This window comes from Megalopta genalis, chromosome 7 (assembly GCF_051020955.1).
Source record: "Megalopta genalis isolate 19385.01 chromosome 7, iyMegGena1_principal, whole genome shotgun sequence".
Taxonomy (NCBI): Eukaryota; Metazoa; Arthropoda; class Insecta; order Hymenoptera; family Halictidae; genus Megalopta; species Megalopta genalis.
The window spans coordinates 15,153,196-15,168,749 of record NC_135019.1 but is presented as its reverse complement, the minus strand read 5'-3'; the positions used below and the strand labels follow the sequence as shown (position 1 = coordinate 15,168,749).

General features: G+C 39.1%; 1 protein-coding gene across 1 annotated transcript in view; it reads left to right on the top strand.

Moving 5' to 3' along the window:
* Positions 1–9,237, top strand: part of Teh4 (tipE homolog 4 phospholipid transfer protein) — a 34,785-nt gene extending 25,548 nt beyond the window's left edge. Inside the window, exon 6 of the mRNA XM_033472848.2 lies at positions 1,267–9,237. Coding sequence (XP_033328739.1) covers positions 1,267–1,545 — 279 coding nt within the window. The 3' untranslated portion in view covers positions 1,546–9,237. The remainder of the gene's footprint in view (positions 1–1,266) is intronic.
* The last annotated feature ends 6,317 nt before the right edge of the window (positions 9,238–15,554 follow it).

The window sequence follows — 15,554 nt, the reverse complement described above, 5'->3', positions numbered from 1 at the left end:
ATTCTGTAAACATTTCCGTAGAAACAACGGCCTGGTAAAAGTGTCGGAACGATGTTCATTTCTAGTAGATCGAGAAAATGTTCGTCGGCAACATGTACACGACGTTTTGCCGCCATGTGCTTCGCTACTCGCTTCTCTCCGTCCGACAGGGCCGAAGCTATGCGTAATCAACACCGATGGAGGGATCCAATGGGGCACCCACTTTGCGTGGGGCGTGCCACTTTGAATTTTTTTTTAGTACTTCAATGTGCTGTTTCCTTTTACATACTTCTGCGGATAATAATCACCAAACTGTGAATCATAAATTAAAAAGTACGACAAACATGGTTTTAGGAATATAGAAGTACGATTCTTACTTCTATAAGATCGTTCTATCGGGCCGTTTCTTCTTCAGAAATGTCTACAGAATCCGATCCCGGGTAGAGTTTTCGTGCCGAACAAAGAACTTTTCGTAAAAATACAAAAACATTGCGCAGAAACTGCGCACGTCGATAATTTTGTAAACTTTGACATTAATTTATTGCTATTTAGGACCAAAAACAATTAATAAATTACATGCCACTATATTCGGGAAACTTCCCTGTTGAAATTTTAGCCTCGAACAAAAATTAATCTATAGTTTACTTAGTACTAAGATACTAAGATATCGGTTTACATTTTCGCCGGTTCCGTCAGCGGATAACGACGGTGATGTAAACTGTATATAGTAGATACCGCGATACATCATCACCGGTACCATTAGATATACATCGTACCCTGACTGTTTGGGGGTCCCAGCGTCACGTATACAATGTGAAACGCGACAAATAAAACGTCTCTGATTGGTGGATAAGACGAACCCAAAAAGGGTATAAAAGAAGCGTTTTTTCTTACCGGACTCTCAGTAGAGTTTGGTCGCTCGATCGTTTTCGCCCATATACCTTCTCTCAATAAAGGAATAAAATAAAGTCTTTTTAAGAAAAGAATTAGAATCATATTCATTTCCATTCCATAATCCCAACATTCCCTTTATCTTTCGAGACCGAGTAGAACTTTCTAACGTTTGTACTTTTCATGCAATACCTAATTTTTGTCGAAAATTTTGGGTTTTTACGAAAGCTCGTTTTTTTTCGAAAACTGAGGGTGATGGAGCAATTCGGTTTTCGGATCCTCGATCGGGAAGTGAAGCTCTACAAGAATTTCATAGCGGCTATAGGAAATCAGACAAAAAGTTCGATTTTGTCGCACAGTGTTTTCTGACCCGGCGATCGACCGGCATTGTTCCAGAACAACTCGTTCTTCGTGGTGGCACGGTTCGACCTGAACAAGACGCGCACGGAACTGCTGATCGCCGTGATCGTGCCGTCGGGGCTGTTCGTGATGAGCCTGACGACCCTGGTGATCATAACGCGATCGGTGCGGGTCGGCGACGACGCGAAGATGCGTTGCCGTTACTGCGTGGACAAGCAGCAGGTGGAGGGCGAGGACGAAGGGCTGGTCGAGGCGACCCCGTCCTCCTCCCAAGGTCACATGAACGAGAACGAGATCAAGAGCATGGAGCTTTAGCAGTCTAAGACGCCCGGGACGAGCAGCGTGCTCCGGTACGAGAGGGTGCCACTGATCGACACCGACGAAGCCGAGGACTCGTTTTAAGGCATCGGCCGTCGCCGCGACGCCTCGCGACCGAGCAATTCGAATTACAGCGGATCCGATCGATGCCTGCCGAACGAACGTTCGCGCGTACCTTCCACCGTGTTTTCGTCGCGACCACCGCGCTCCTCGGGGAATCGATCGACGGATGTCGAATGACAAGCGTGGCCGGCCAACGTCGTCGGCGAATTAATTGAACGTTGTTTCAGCGACGGTCAGCTTACGAGAACCGGGCACGTTCGCGTTCCATCGGCCTCGTGGACTCTGGGGTGCGGATCATGGGGAGCCATCGCTGTACGAGCGGTGCTCTGCTATGGGGACGATGACGCTACGCGAAGCTGTTTTGAAAATGTAGCTATCGGTAAGCCGACGCTTACGGTATTGGTAATTAAACGACACTAATGGTACTTTTTCGTTTAGCCCTTTGCCTTACGATTTAAGCTTCGAGAACGTGTGCCATAAACAATAACAAAATCGGGCGCGCAATCTTACACGGTTGCGCGAAACGTCGGAAGTTGTGCCAATCGCGAACTTCTTACGGAATGTAAATACAGCGATTCCCGTTAATATTCGGACACTTTTCAAAACGCAGTCACTTTTTTAGAAGTGGACTGAACGACTTGATTTTTTTTTTAGATCATAGAGCGGTCAGCTTACTAGAACATAACTAGAATGCTTTTTTTAAAGGTTGCTATTGCTTAGAATGACGAAAGAAAATAAAAGATTCTTGTTTTTTAACTTTTTTATCTGTGAGAATGCAACGAACATTTAAAAGATGTGTTTTGCAGATCTCGGTGAATTATATTTATCTCGGTGAATCATAAATTTCTCCGAAATCGATTGACTTTCATATGAGCAGTAAACAATTAAAAATCGTAAAAATCGCAGCACGTCTTTCAGACGTGATAATCATTTCTGGCCCGATCTTTTGACCACGTCTCTCAGACGTGATAATCATTTCTGGCCCGATCTTTTGACCACGTCTCTCAGGCGTGATAATCATTTCTAACCAGATTTTTTAACCACGTCTCTCAGACGTGATAATGATTTCTTGCCTAATTTTTTGACCATGTCTCTCAGGCGCGATAATCGTTTCTGGCCCGATTTTTTTACCACGTCTCTCAGACATGATTATCATTTCTCGTCCGATTTTTTGACCACGTCTCTCAAACGTGATAATAATTTTTGGCCCGATTTTTTGACCACGTCTCTCAGACGTGATAATAATTTTTGGCCCGATCTTTTTACCACGTCTCTCAGACGTGATAATCATTTCTATCTTGATTATCTGATCACGTCTCTCAGACGTGATAATCATTTCTATCTTGATTATCTGACCACGTCTCTCAGACGTGATAATAATTTTTGGCCCGATTTTTTTACCACGTCTCTCAGACGTGATAATCATTTTTGGCCCGATTATCTGACCACGTCTCTCAGACGTGATAATCATTTTTGGCCTGATTTGTTGACCACGTCTCTTAGACGTGATAATCATTTCTAGCCCGATTTTTTTACCACGTCTCCCAGACGTGATAATTATTTTTGACCCGATTCTTTGACTACGTCTCTCAGACGTGATAATCATTTCTAGCTCGATTATCCGACCACGTCTCTCAGACGTGGTTGTAGGGCAAAGGGTTAAGCGAGTCGATGGATACGATTCAATTACGCGGAGCCCGTAATAAGTGAAACAGGTTGCCATTTGCTAGGCTCGACGAGCGATGGTCGAATTTATCAGGTTGTCCAAGAAGTTTCTCGTCATTCTTTTCGGTACGACGATGGTACTACTGGGATAAATGCTACAGTGCATTTAAGGAAGATTTTTTCATCTGCCCAATATGTCCTAACATGTAACTGCGTCTTCGAAGGCCATGAACGTTGACCATAAACCTTGATGCAGCGGGCAAACCGAGTTAGTCGCAGAACAAATCGCGAAGCAGCATGTAAAGAAACGGTAGATCGCGGTTGCGAATGATTCGTAGCCATTTCGAAACAGTTTTCGGTGAATACGTGCCTTAGGAGACACAGACGAGTCGCACTGAAAGAGAAGTTAAAAGGAAGGAAGACTGATTTTTCGGTGGCCATAAGCGTCTCTAATCGTTGAAATTGAACGACCACTGGAACCCAGACGGCATACGGTGATCGAGTTCGTCGTCGTGCACCTTCTGTAAGAACGCACAACAATTGTGTTCGACCGTAATACATTAGCGATCCTAATCGTCGAAATCATTTCGCCCGATGATCGCGTCAAGCAGAAACATGGATTAGCTAGCGTAGAAATGCTTACAGCGTTCGGTAAGTGTTAAGGATAGAATGGAGATTTCGATATATCTCGGATGGTCTTCCGGAAGAAAGAAAATGGCCGCGTGAAAAGTCGAAACATTTCAAACGATTCCCGCCGATGGGGCCAATGTAACGATGTAGTTCAAGACACGCCCACGAATGGTCCGCTATTTTCTCCAACGCTAGGCTTACGGAACGCGTCAAAATGCGTTCAAAATTTTCTAATTTATCGTCGCAATTCGGAAATGGAAGGATTGCTGAGGTCATTTGAAGTAACTTTTTCCTTAGCGAAAATGCGATCCGCGGCTTCGTTTACGAGTTATTGACGAAAAACAGGGACCAATGAGAGGCGAGCTCGGCTGGCGCAAGGCGGCGGAGTCAACGAGCGCATGACGCACAGTTCCGCTGATTGGCTCGCCGCCACGCGCCAGCTGAGCTGGGATTCGACCGCCTCGACCGCTGGCGCCGTTGGCTCGCTGATCTCGCCTCTCATTGGTCACTGTTTTTCGCCAATAACTCGTAAACGAAGCCGCGGATCTCATTTTCGCTAAGGAAAAAGTTGCTTCAAATGACCTGATGAATCCTCCGGTTTCGGATTGCGAGACATTTTTTTATTTCGAGGACAAAATCGTCGCTATTGGCGCTCCGTGAACCTAACGTTGATAAAACTCCAACGCATGCCAGTGTAATATTAAACACAACATCGTGGCAACAAACATCGTTGGAACTCGAGTAGCGGACCGTTCGTCGGTGTAATATATAAATAAATATTTAGGTACGTATACATACATAGTTCGCGTAAATAATCACCGATGCCTTCAACTTATCTTACCACTGAAACCGATAGATAACTGACCAACGTTCGATCAGTGAAACAGAACCACCTTCGAGATCTCCTTTACCTTTCCCGCGAGAAGATCTTCGTACTGAGGACAACCGAAAAGACTTACTTCGAATAATCAGAACCGAGCGCAACACCGATAAACGGGATAAACGAGTTACAATTTTACACGACGTTTGCGTAGAACGTAGAATTTCTTACCACTGAGAGATCTATTCTACTAGTAACGAATATTTTTTACAGCGGAGTGAAAAGTAACGCCGATTCGAGCCGCATCAAAAGGTAATCTTACTCGTTGGTTGTAAAAATGTGCGTTGTTTCCACGTGTGCGCGACAGTTTGAAAGGACGAGGAGAGCGTTATCGCGATGCTTTCGATGTACAAAATAGATTAGCGATATCGTTATTAAGCATACAGCTACGGGGCTTAATGAAAACCGATCTCCCGTCGGATGATCTCAAGTTTCGACCGTCAACGAACCATACGTTTGTCGTTCTATACACGTTAACACTTTCACAACCGCATGTTATTAACCCTTTCGCTACGGCGGTTCAGTCCGCCGTAGCGCCCCTCCTGAACGGAACCACCCGCCGAAATTGTGCACATTGCGCGTGGATAGTGTATTTGGGAAGAAAAGGGATTTTTCTTGAAAACAATATAGTTATAATTTCTGCATAAGGTATAAAGTTATTTAATAGGTAAAAAAAGTTTCATTAACAATGGAAAAAGTGAAGAAATAATATATAATATACAGTAATAAAATAAAACATAATATTCATAATACAAAACATAATACATAATAATTAGTCCTAAAGTTAGTACTTTCGATTTTCTATCCCTTTATGACATGTAACACAATAATAATGGGAAATGCAGGTAGAACAAATATAACTTGAATGGTGTGTCGTTTATTTCGGACTGTCGTTTGTTTGTTTCGTCAAAAGATTCACGCAATACCAGCATGTCGGATATATCCGGCGTTCGTCCCCAGAGGGCGATTATGTGGATGTCGGATATATCCGGCTTTCGGCTCCGCGAGTGTTCATATGGATGACGGATATATCCGTCGTTCGGAGCGAAAGGGTTAAGAAAAGTTTTGCAAATGGCTTGCCACTGGTACCACGTGGGAGTCACCGGCAAATAGCGACTGGCCTATCAATGGTACCACGTGAGTGTCACCGGCAAATAACGACTGGTCTACCAATGACACCACATGAGTGTCACCGGCATACAACGACTGGCCTGCCCATGACACCACAGTGGTGTCAGCGGTTGTGAAAGTGTTAACGCGATCTTCGCTCGTCGCGAAGCACGGTGTCGAGCATAACAATTAGCGTAAGGGCTGCATGATGCGACGAGTGTAGCATTGTTTATAGCGTATTCGATCGAATGCTGCGACTGCCTACATACATGTATATGTTTGTTACAGGAAAAATGAGTAATCCTATGGATTCGATGTATATTTAGATGTAACAATGAAATTAATATATATTAGGTCTATTGGAAAGTTCTGTCCGTTTTTGAATTGAAATATAACAGAATTTTCATACATTTAATAATATTTATTGTAGAATATACTTTCCATCGTTACTTATGACTTCTTGCCAGCGTGATGGCAACCTGTAAATGCCATTTTAAAAAAATGATTTATTTTTAGAGGCGAAGAACTCGACTAGTGCTTGGTTGACATCAGCTTCAGTTTTGAATTTTTTTTCCTGTAAAAAGTTTTGCAAAGAGAGAAACAAGTGATAATCGGAGGGTGCTAGGTCTGGGGAGTATGGTGGATGCGACAGAATTTCTCAGCCTAGCTCTGCGATTTTCTGACGAGTCGCCAAAGCAACATGTTGTCTGGCATTATCATCGGTAGCCATGTTTTCACGATCGCGTCTCGCTTAATAATGACACGAGACATCTTTGTTTCAGTTTATTTAGGAGAGTACATGCGTGTAAATGCAACGATAAAGAGAGATAGTCATATATGTCTCAAATCAACATGCGCATATGGATTGAAACTTGAAGTGACACTATCGGACAGAACTTTCCGGTAGACCTAATATATTGAAGACGTTAGTATAATCGAACGAAGTATGATTTTCCTAGAGCCGAAGTATTATATGAATTTCTACCACGGTCCGATAACCAATTTGAACAGCATAGACATCATTGATTTAATTTATTATAATTGTTAATATAATTTTATATAATTATCATTAATATGATTTGTAATATAATTATCATTAATATGATTTGTAATATAATTATTACGTTAGAACCGAATGAAATAAATCACGTAAGAATAAAAACCTGTGTAGACTTTCAAAATATTGTTACGTTGAGCTTGTTAAAATGATTGAGAAAGAAGATCAATTTCCACCGAATATCAGTTTATTGCAATCGCGCGGTAGAAAGTTTGTATTTTGCACAAAAAAAGATCTCCAATTATAATCGTAAGTATTATCTGTACAACTGCTTGGCCGTTAGCGAAGTTGCATCGAAGCAAACTGAATGTAAATATGCAATGTTAATTAATTAAATTAAGAGATCAAAACCTTACCGCGAGCATGTGTGTGTACGCGTTATAATTACCACTGATCAAAAATGTATGCTTCAACCGATGTAACGACGATCAATACCGATAGACGTAGCAGTGTTCGGTGGTGCTCGTTTCGATGACGGAACATTCGTGTGCTAATTTTTAGAGTACACTGTAAATTCTCACGAGTCGTCTTTCGGCTTGTAAACAAAAATGGACAACTTGGAGAGCCTTGCGGCTCGTTTTTAAAATCGCCAATTGTCGACATCTACAAAAACGAGCCGCGAGATTCGAATAATCGCATCTACTCCTCCCAAATTGTTCGTGTTTGTTTACAAGCCGTGGGACAATTCGAGAGAATTTACTGTAAATAGAAACATTCGAGCAGCTCCTTGTAATCGAATGACGTAATTGTAGGCGGTTGATGTAAAGACTTAGCCGTGAGACATATTTTTAAACGCATCATCACCAAATGAATCGTGCACCAAGTGACATAGTTACCAGATCAAAGCATTTCATGAATTAAACAATGGTCTGTAAAAGTTTTGTCATCAATTTGAAGCGTCTATGGGCTATTTTGTTATGTTTACTATTTGAACTATTTAAACGTATTTATGGATACCGAAAGGAGTTTCAATCGTATACATCGATTACTACAACAATGTTTTCAATTATCAAAATTCATCGTGCACTCTGATTTGTCCGATTTTAATTTTCGCCAGTAACATATCATTTAAAAACTGTACTGTTTGCTTTGTCTCCTTATCTGGCAAGTAACAGAGAAAGTAGGAATAAAAGACTTTCAAACTCATCGTGCTACATGCGCATTCTTCCGCTTATGCTAATAATTGATAACATTCGTCGATGAACTTGAATGGTGTAACTCTCGCTACAAAATCGGTACGAACCACGATTTCACTGTTCCGACATTTCGCGGAAATCAAGAATCTCTATTGAAACGTATTCGACGAGAGGAAAGGTTGATACCTGCAATAAGGGCCAAACGAATAGTATAATTTAGAAATAATGCAGAAGATAAAGTAAATAATTTTTGAAAGTATTCGATTTAAACAGCGAACGGGTTGAGCGAACTGCGAACCTGTATCAGAATCAAATTTACGTGTCGACTTGAGAGTACGGCGATTCAGAATACAGTAAATTCTCCCTAATTCGCGCTCAAATTGCGCACAAGAATAGACAATTTGAGGAGAGGAAGAGATTATTCGAGTCTCGCGGCTCTCTCTCTCTCGTTTTTATAGTTGTTTACGATCGATGACTATAAAAACGAGTCGCAAGGCTTGAATAATCCTGTCTCCTCTTCCCAAAGAGCAAGACAATCTGAACGTCAATTAGCAAGAATTTACTGCAATCTGTAATTTATAACAACACCGGGAGAACCTACACAAATAATCCACAAAGTAATTGTACATTCGAAAATGACTCTGTATCCGTTAATCGATGGTACGCGTGTCCGTACACTGTCCATTTAAAAGTAGAATCCATCGAAGTATAATACGCTCTCGAGAAATTGTGCGATAATTGAGCCGTTTATTTTGAAAGTGGCATAAGAGTCACTTTTTCAAAAAAATCGAGTCAATGGTAACACTAAATTATAAATTATAAAAATTATAAATTATAAAAATTATAAATTATAAAATTTAAAAAAAGAAAAAGTGACTTATGCCACTTTCAAAATAAACGGCTCAATTATCCAAAGAACGATAGTTCATTATTATCAAGAATAATACCCTTGAATGGACTCGTTTCGTATAAAAATCGGTACTTATATATATATGCGAATGAATGTATATTTATGTTGTACTTTAATATAACTGTTCATGTTACCTGTCATCTGGATATGTGTTTGTAAGAATATCTGTGTGTACCAATTATATATAAAACACAACCTACATGTGACGTTTATAATAAAATCATTGTTTTAAAACCCAGCGTGCCACAACTTCGTTCACGTTTCTCTTACAATCTAAAGCATTTTCCAGACTTCGAATCTCTCTATCCAAAAATGTTCCGTTTCCCAGTTTCGTTTAACCCTAGAAAGATAACCATATGACAACGTACGTAAAAGATAACCATACGCTTCAGAGGCGCATGCTTTTCTAAGGCGTCAATTTTATACTAACAATGGATATTTATTTAAGTTAATCTAGTCATTTTAAAGGTTTGGCATTATCGTAAAAATAAAATGCATTTATATTATATTTTTTTATATTCTAAGTAATTTTAAACTTAAATCACTAGACCTCTATGAAAAATTAACAAAAATCAACAGTCTTCGCAGGCGCCTCTGCGACGTAGGTTATCTTTCTCGGGTTAAACAGAATCGCTTCGTATTTCTCATCGAGAATGCTACGTTTCGTGTGATCGCGCGTCGCGTTAACAGCTACGATTCATAGCACGTGTCTTTGTTCTTGAATATTTCAAAGCGTTCACATATTAATCACCCAAGCTTCCACGAATTCGATCGCATATATACATATATTATATTTATGGAATAGGGATGAGAAGCGGTTCGTGTTGAGTTTCATTTCACCGTTGATACCGTTGAACGTCTATAAATAAATATTCTCTCTCTCTCTCTCTCTCTCTCTCTCTCTCTCTCTCTCTCTCTCTCTCTCTCTCTCTCTCTCTGTTATACTAATGTGTCCGAGTCACGCATATTTTCGCAAGATTTCAGATCAAATATTTCACCCGTCCCGGTGGAATTATCATTAATGAGACGACGATCCTCGTCGTCGAATCGTGATCATCGCGAAACAATTTTCCATTAAAATGTTCGTCGATCGTAACAACTGGTAAATAAAGTAAAATAACGAGCATTGCGATTCATTCATCTAGATATTCGCCCAGAACGGAATACCGTAACCGTGCGAATCGTAGTAGTATCGTAGTAGAATAATAATGACAGGGGTTGCGTGTCTTACCGTAGTTTGTGTCGAGGACACGACTTAAAGAAGCTACGATACGCAAAATGGAGTAGGGCGATTGAAAGTTATGATATATCGTGAAATTGTGTATTCGGCTTTCCAAATGATTGCAAATATCGTCGCAAAAATCTTCGTAAGAAAAAAACACACACACACGCAGACACAGACTTTTATTTACTTGAGATCTAGGCGCGTATTTACGTCGCATTTCAATATTATTGTTATTGTTAACGGTGCCAATAGCACCTAAAAATCGTGACGGAACATTTTCTTCGTTGTATTAGCAATTTCTGCCTAATTCGCGTTCAAATTGCGCACAATAAATTAATAATTTGGGAAGAGGAAACACGATTATTCGAGCCTTGCGTCTCGTTTTTATAGTTGTTGATAATCGATAATTATAAAATCGAGTCATGATTTTTTGCAAAAATCGTCGTAAGAAAGAACGCAGAGACAGACTTTTATTCACTTGAAATCGAGGCGCGTATTTACGTCGCATTTCAATATTATCGTTATTGTTAACGGTGCCAATAGCACCTAAAAATCGTGACGAAACATTTTCTTCGTTGTATTAGTAATTTCTGCCTAATTCGCGTTCGAATTTCGCACAATAAATTAACAATTTGGGAAGAAGAGACGCGATTATTCGAGCCTTGCGTCTCGTTTTTATAGTTGTTGATAATCGATAATTATAAAATCGAGTCATGATTTTTTGCAAAAATCGTCGTAAGAAAGAACGCAGACACAGACTTTTATTTACTTGAAATCAAGGCGCGTATTTACGTCGCATTTCAATATTATTGCTATTGTTAACGGTGCTAATAGCACCTAAAAATCGTGACGAAACATTTTGTTCGTTGTATTAGCAATTTCTCCCTAATTCGCGTTCAAATTGCACACAATAAATTAACAATTTGGGAAGAGGAGACGCGATTATTCGAGCCTTGCGTCTCGTTTTTATAGTTGTTGACAATCGATAATTATAAAATCGAGCCACGAGGCTCGAATAACCGTGTCTCCTCTTCCCAAATTGTCCATTTAATTAGGAGAATTAGAAAGAAAAACACTAGAGAGAAATTACTGTACTTTTTAAAAAATTCCCCTGCTATTACAGGCGGTCACGTTGCGATCGAAAATATTGTTAATTAACCTCTCCGCCGTATCGACGAAGGTGATCAAAATCGGACTCGATTACTCGATAAACGTCATCGATCTTGAAAGTAGGTCGAGATCGAGTACGTTCGCATTCGCGAGTACGAATCGATATGTGTGCGTAGGACGGTTCTCGTGAATTTGTGCCCCGGTGACTCGATAATAGCGAACGTTTTCGCCTCTTTGTTATCCGTACGAGTACGAACAATGTACGAAGTTGACGACACGAGTTTCAACGATATTTCCGTAGGAGAGGAACGCTTGCACCAGACAAAGAGTACAAAGCTCTATTAACCTTACACGAAGGGTTGGAACCATCAGATCGATACACTAATGTAATCAAGACCTTGATACCATCCACACACATAGCTACGCCCAGGTGATCGTTTAAAAAAGAATTGCTCGTTTTCATGTCCGAAGCGGAGTTTGCAATAGAAAGATGTCGTTAACGCCGTTATAATTCACGCAATAATTACAGAGCGATGTAAACGTCTGATATTACACGTTGTCTAAATTGCGGCAACTGCGTATCGTGATTTTAAACATATTTTCCTGAATACAAAAATTACGTGCAATTCTTCAAATTCGAAATAAAATTATTGGAATATGAGATGTTTATACAGGGTATCGCAAAATTATGGTATATCCGAGAAATGAGGGATTCCTGAGGTGATTTGGAGCAACTTTTTCCTTTACAAAAATTTTCTCCGAGGCATCGTTAACGAATTATTCATAAAAAAGCACTGACCAATGAGGGACGAGTTCGCTCGGCGCTAGGCGACCGGGCCAATGAGCGGAACCGAGCTCCGCGCGCTCGTTGGCTCGGCCGCCGCACGCAAGCCAAGCTCGCCTCTCATTGGTCACTGTTTTTCGTTAATAACTCGTAAACGAAGCCGCGGATTGCAATTTCGCTAAGGAAAAAGTTGCTTCAAATGATCTCAGGGACCCCTCATTTCCCGAAAGTACGATAATTTTGGGATATCCTGTATATAATACATATATGTATACATATGAAACTTTAATTACCTGATTTTCTTGTTCATTTTGTAAAAAGTACTTCGAAGAGAATTCAGGAAACTGAGTTAGATGTACCATAATCAGCTTTGTATCCGTATAAATTCAGTGTAGCATAAGTTATGCTACCTGCTAAAGAACATTTCGTAAGAGATCATAATATATTTAACTCTGCGAGTAGAGTACTAATCCGTAAAATTTACTAGATTCTAATGTTACCAACTATGGTATCAAAGTATGTGTAACTTTTCGAATGAATTGCGGTGCACGCGGTTGTAAAAAAAGAACTCCTTTCAGTTACTCTAATTTAAGAGTAATTATGACATAATTTCCGCCGATTTAGCCTCCAGTGTCTTGTTTCTTCCACGATTCCTTTCGCCGCGGTAGCAAAGGCTCTTCCATTTTATCGGGATACAGAGAAAGTTTCCGAACCAATTCTTAATAACCGCCTTTCCACTATCTCGTATATTTCACGAGTTATCGCGCGAGTACGGCAACACGGATTCGTAACGATAAAACATTCTCTCTGCGAACGAAAATTGAACGAGTCCACCGTTTATGATATAACGATTCAAGGGAAGGTTGCGTAAGGTGAACATTTTTCAGCAGAATTGTTCGATAAGCATCATATTCGAAACATTGCAAATAAAAGGTAATCTAAGTATCTTATGAAATTGATGGAATCTTAACCCCTTGATGCACAGTTTTTTTTTTAAAAAGGCCGGCCAAAAAAAATCAATTTCTTTTTCATGTAAAAAAACACAATTTAGAACGTTGAAATTACAAAAATACAAAAATAATCAAAATTTTTATTGAAATTCTAATTTTCAGAATATTAATATTATTATTATTATTTTTATTATTATTATTGTTGTTGTTGTTATTGTTATTGTTATTGTTATTGTTATTGCTATTGCTATTGCTATTGCTATTGTTATTGTTATTGTTATTGTTATTGTTATTGTTATTGTTATTGTTGTTATTGTTACTGTTATTGTTATTGTTATTGTTGTTATTGTTATTATTATTGTTGTTGTTGTTATTATTATTGTTATTATTATTGTTGTTGTTGTTGTTGTTATTATTATTATTATATTTTATTTTACATTATATTTTAGTAAAATATATATTGAAAAATGAGCGAATCGGAATCTGAATATGAATACGCTGTCGGAAAGCGGCTCACAAGGAAGAGATAAGTCGTAAGTGATAAGTAGAAAAAGGATATATTTTATACTTGAATAAGTAAGTGTTATAGCTTACAGTCCCATGTAAATGATAAATATCAATAAAACGATTGTTTCTTTTTTGCTTTCACATTGTTATTTTCAATTCTCGATTGCGTTCGAGTGTGAAAAATTATAGCAACATAAAGTACAACGCCGCTCGAATTACCTCGAGTGTGCACAGTTTAGTCAGTTTAGCGCGCTCGAGTTAACTCGAGCGTGCACGTTAAGGGGTTAAGCGAGACGAAAATAATTTATTCATCTTTCGAACAACGTTTTTCAGAAAATAATTTGTGCGAATAAAATATGACTATAATGCAAAACATATAGTATGTATTATAAACGTAATTAAATGATACCAATTACACGAAAATCGAACAGACATTCTTGTCTGTTAAGTAAATTTGATACAATTGTTTGTTCGATTTCACTGTACGCGTACGCACGAGATACAGCGCGCTGCTTTTACGTTACGTAAAAAGCGGTTGTATAAATACATGGTAAATATCTGTGCAGGATAAACAAGCTCCATTCAATGGGCAAATATTACCATGCCAGTCGCATGTGTATCGTTGCAAGTCAAATAAAAGGATACAAATACGGAAAACGACTGATCGATCGAAGGCATATATTCAGATACCGCGAATTTGAATGGAACGGAATGCATGAGAACGAACGAGAGGAGAGGGAACCACGAGAGACAAATTGTATTATTGATAGACTGGGAACGGTTGAATGTACCCGGTAATATAAATGGAAATCACGCAATTACGGTTCTTTAAATCGATAACGGATGAATCGTTGCGACGAGTTCGTTGAACTGGCACGAACGAATATTACGTAAACAACATCGTTTAATTGCCAATTTAAGAGAGAGAGTAGGTATATATTTTTTATATTTTATACGTTTCAAATTTGGATTTATTTCGAAACCGTTTGAAAGCTATACGAAACTATTAATTAATGCTACTACGAGATTCGTCGATGCAAAAATTTTCTATACATCTGTACATTGTTTTATGTTTTTTAGAAATATAAATTAGCACAGATTTAGGGTTCGTAAAGACATTGCATGCAATGCTTTTTCATGCTGTAAAGCTTATGAAATTAACGTTGCAAATACCCATCTGCCAGAAAAAATGTATAATATTATTGGTGTATGTATACCATCACTAATTGTGTAATTAGTAGAAACAATTGCTCAACTGTCTATAAAAATAATTACATTTTATATAGTATCTTCTGTAGCACATGTTTCATAAATACTATTTCCATCACTTAAATGTTCGCGCCGTGTACACTTATAGTCTCTAAATGATACCAGCACTCGTAGGAAAAATGAAATATGCAGGATATACGCTTCTTGCTAACGTGCCTATATCTCGTGAACTATCGGTAATGCCGTTCGCGACACGAAATGGTAAGGAGGCTCTAGAGTCCTCTAGAGCTAAGACAGGAAAGCTCATGAGATGCAATATCTGTACAGATCCCAAGTCTGTGAATTTAGTAACTGATCGGTAACGTCGAGAGTGACGCGAAGATGATAACAGGGTTTTGCAATCTGTAAAGATCCTATGTTTGTGAATTTAGTAACTGATCGGTGACGTCGAGAGTGACGCGAAGATGATAACAGGGTTTTGCAATCTGTATAAATCCCAAGCTGTGAATTTAGTAACTGATCGGTAACGTCGAGAGTGACGCGAAAATGATAACAGGGTTTTGCAATCTGTACAGATCCTATGTCTGTGAATTTAATAACTGATCGGTAACGTCGAGAGTGACGCGAAGATGATAACAGGGTTTTGCAATCTGTATAAATCCCAAGCTGTGAATTTAGTAACTGATCGGTAACGTCGAGAGTGACACGAAAATGATAACAGGGTTTTGCAATCTGTACAAATCCCAAGCTGTGAATTTAGTAACTGATCG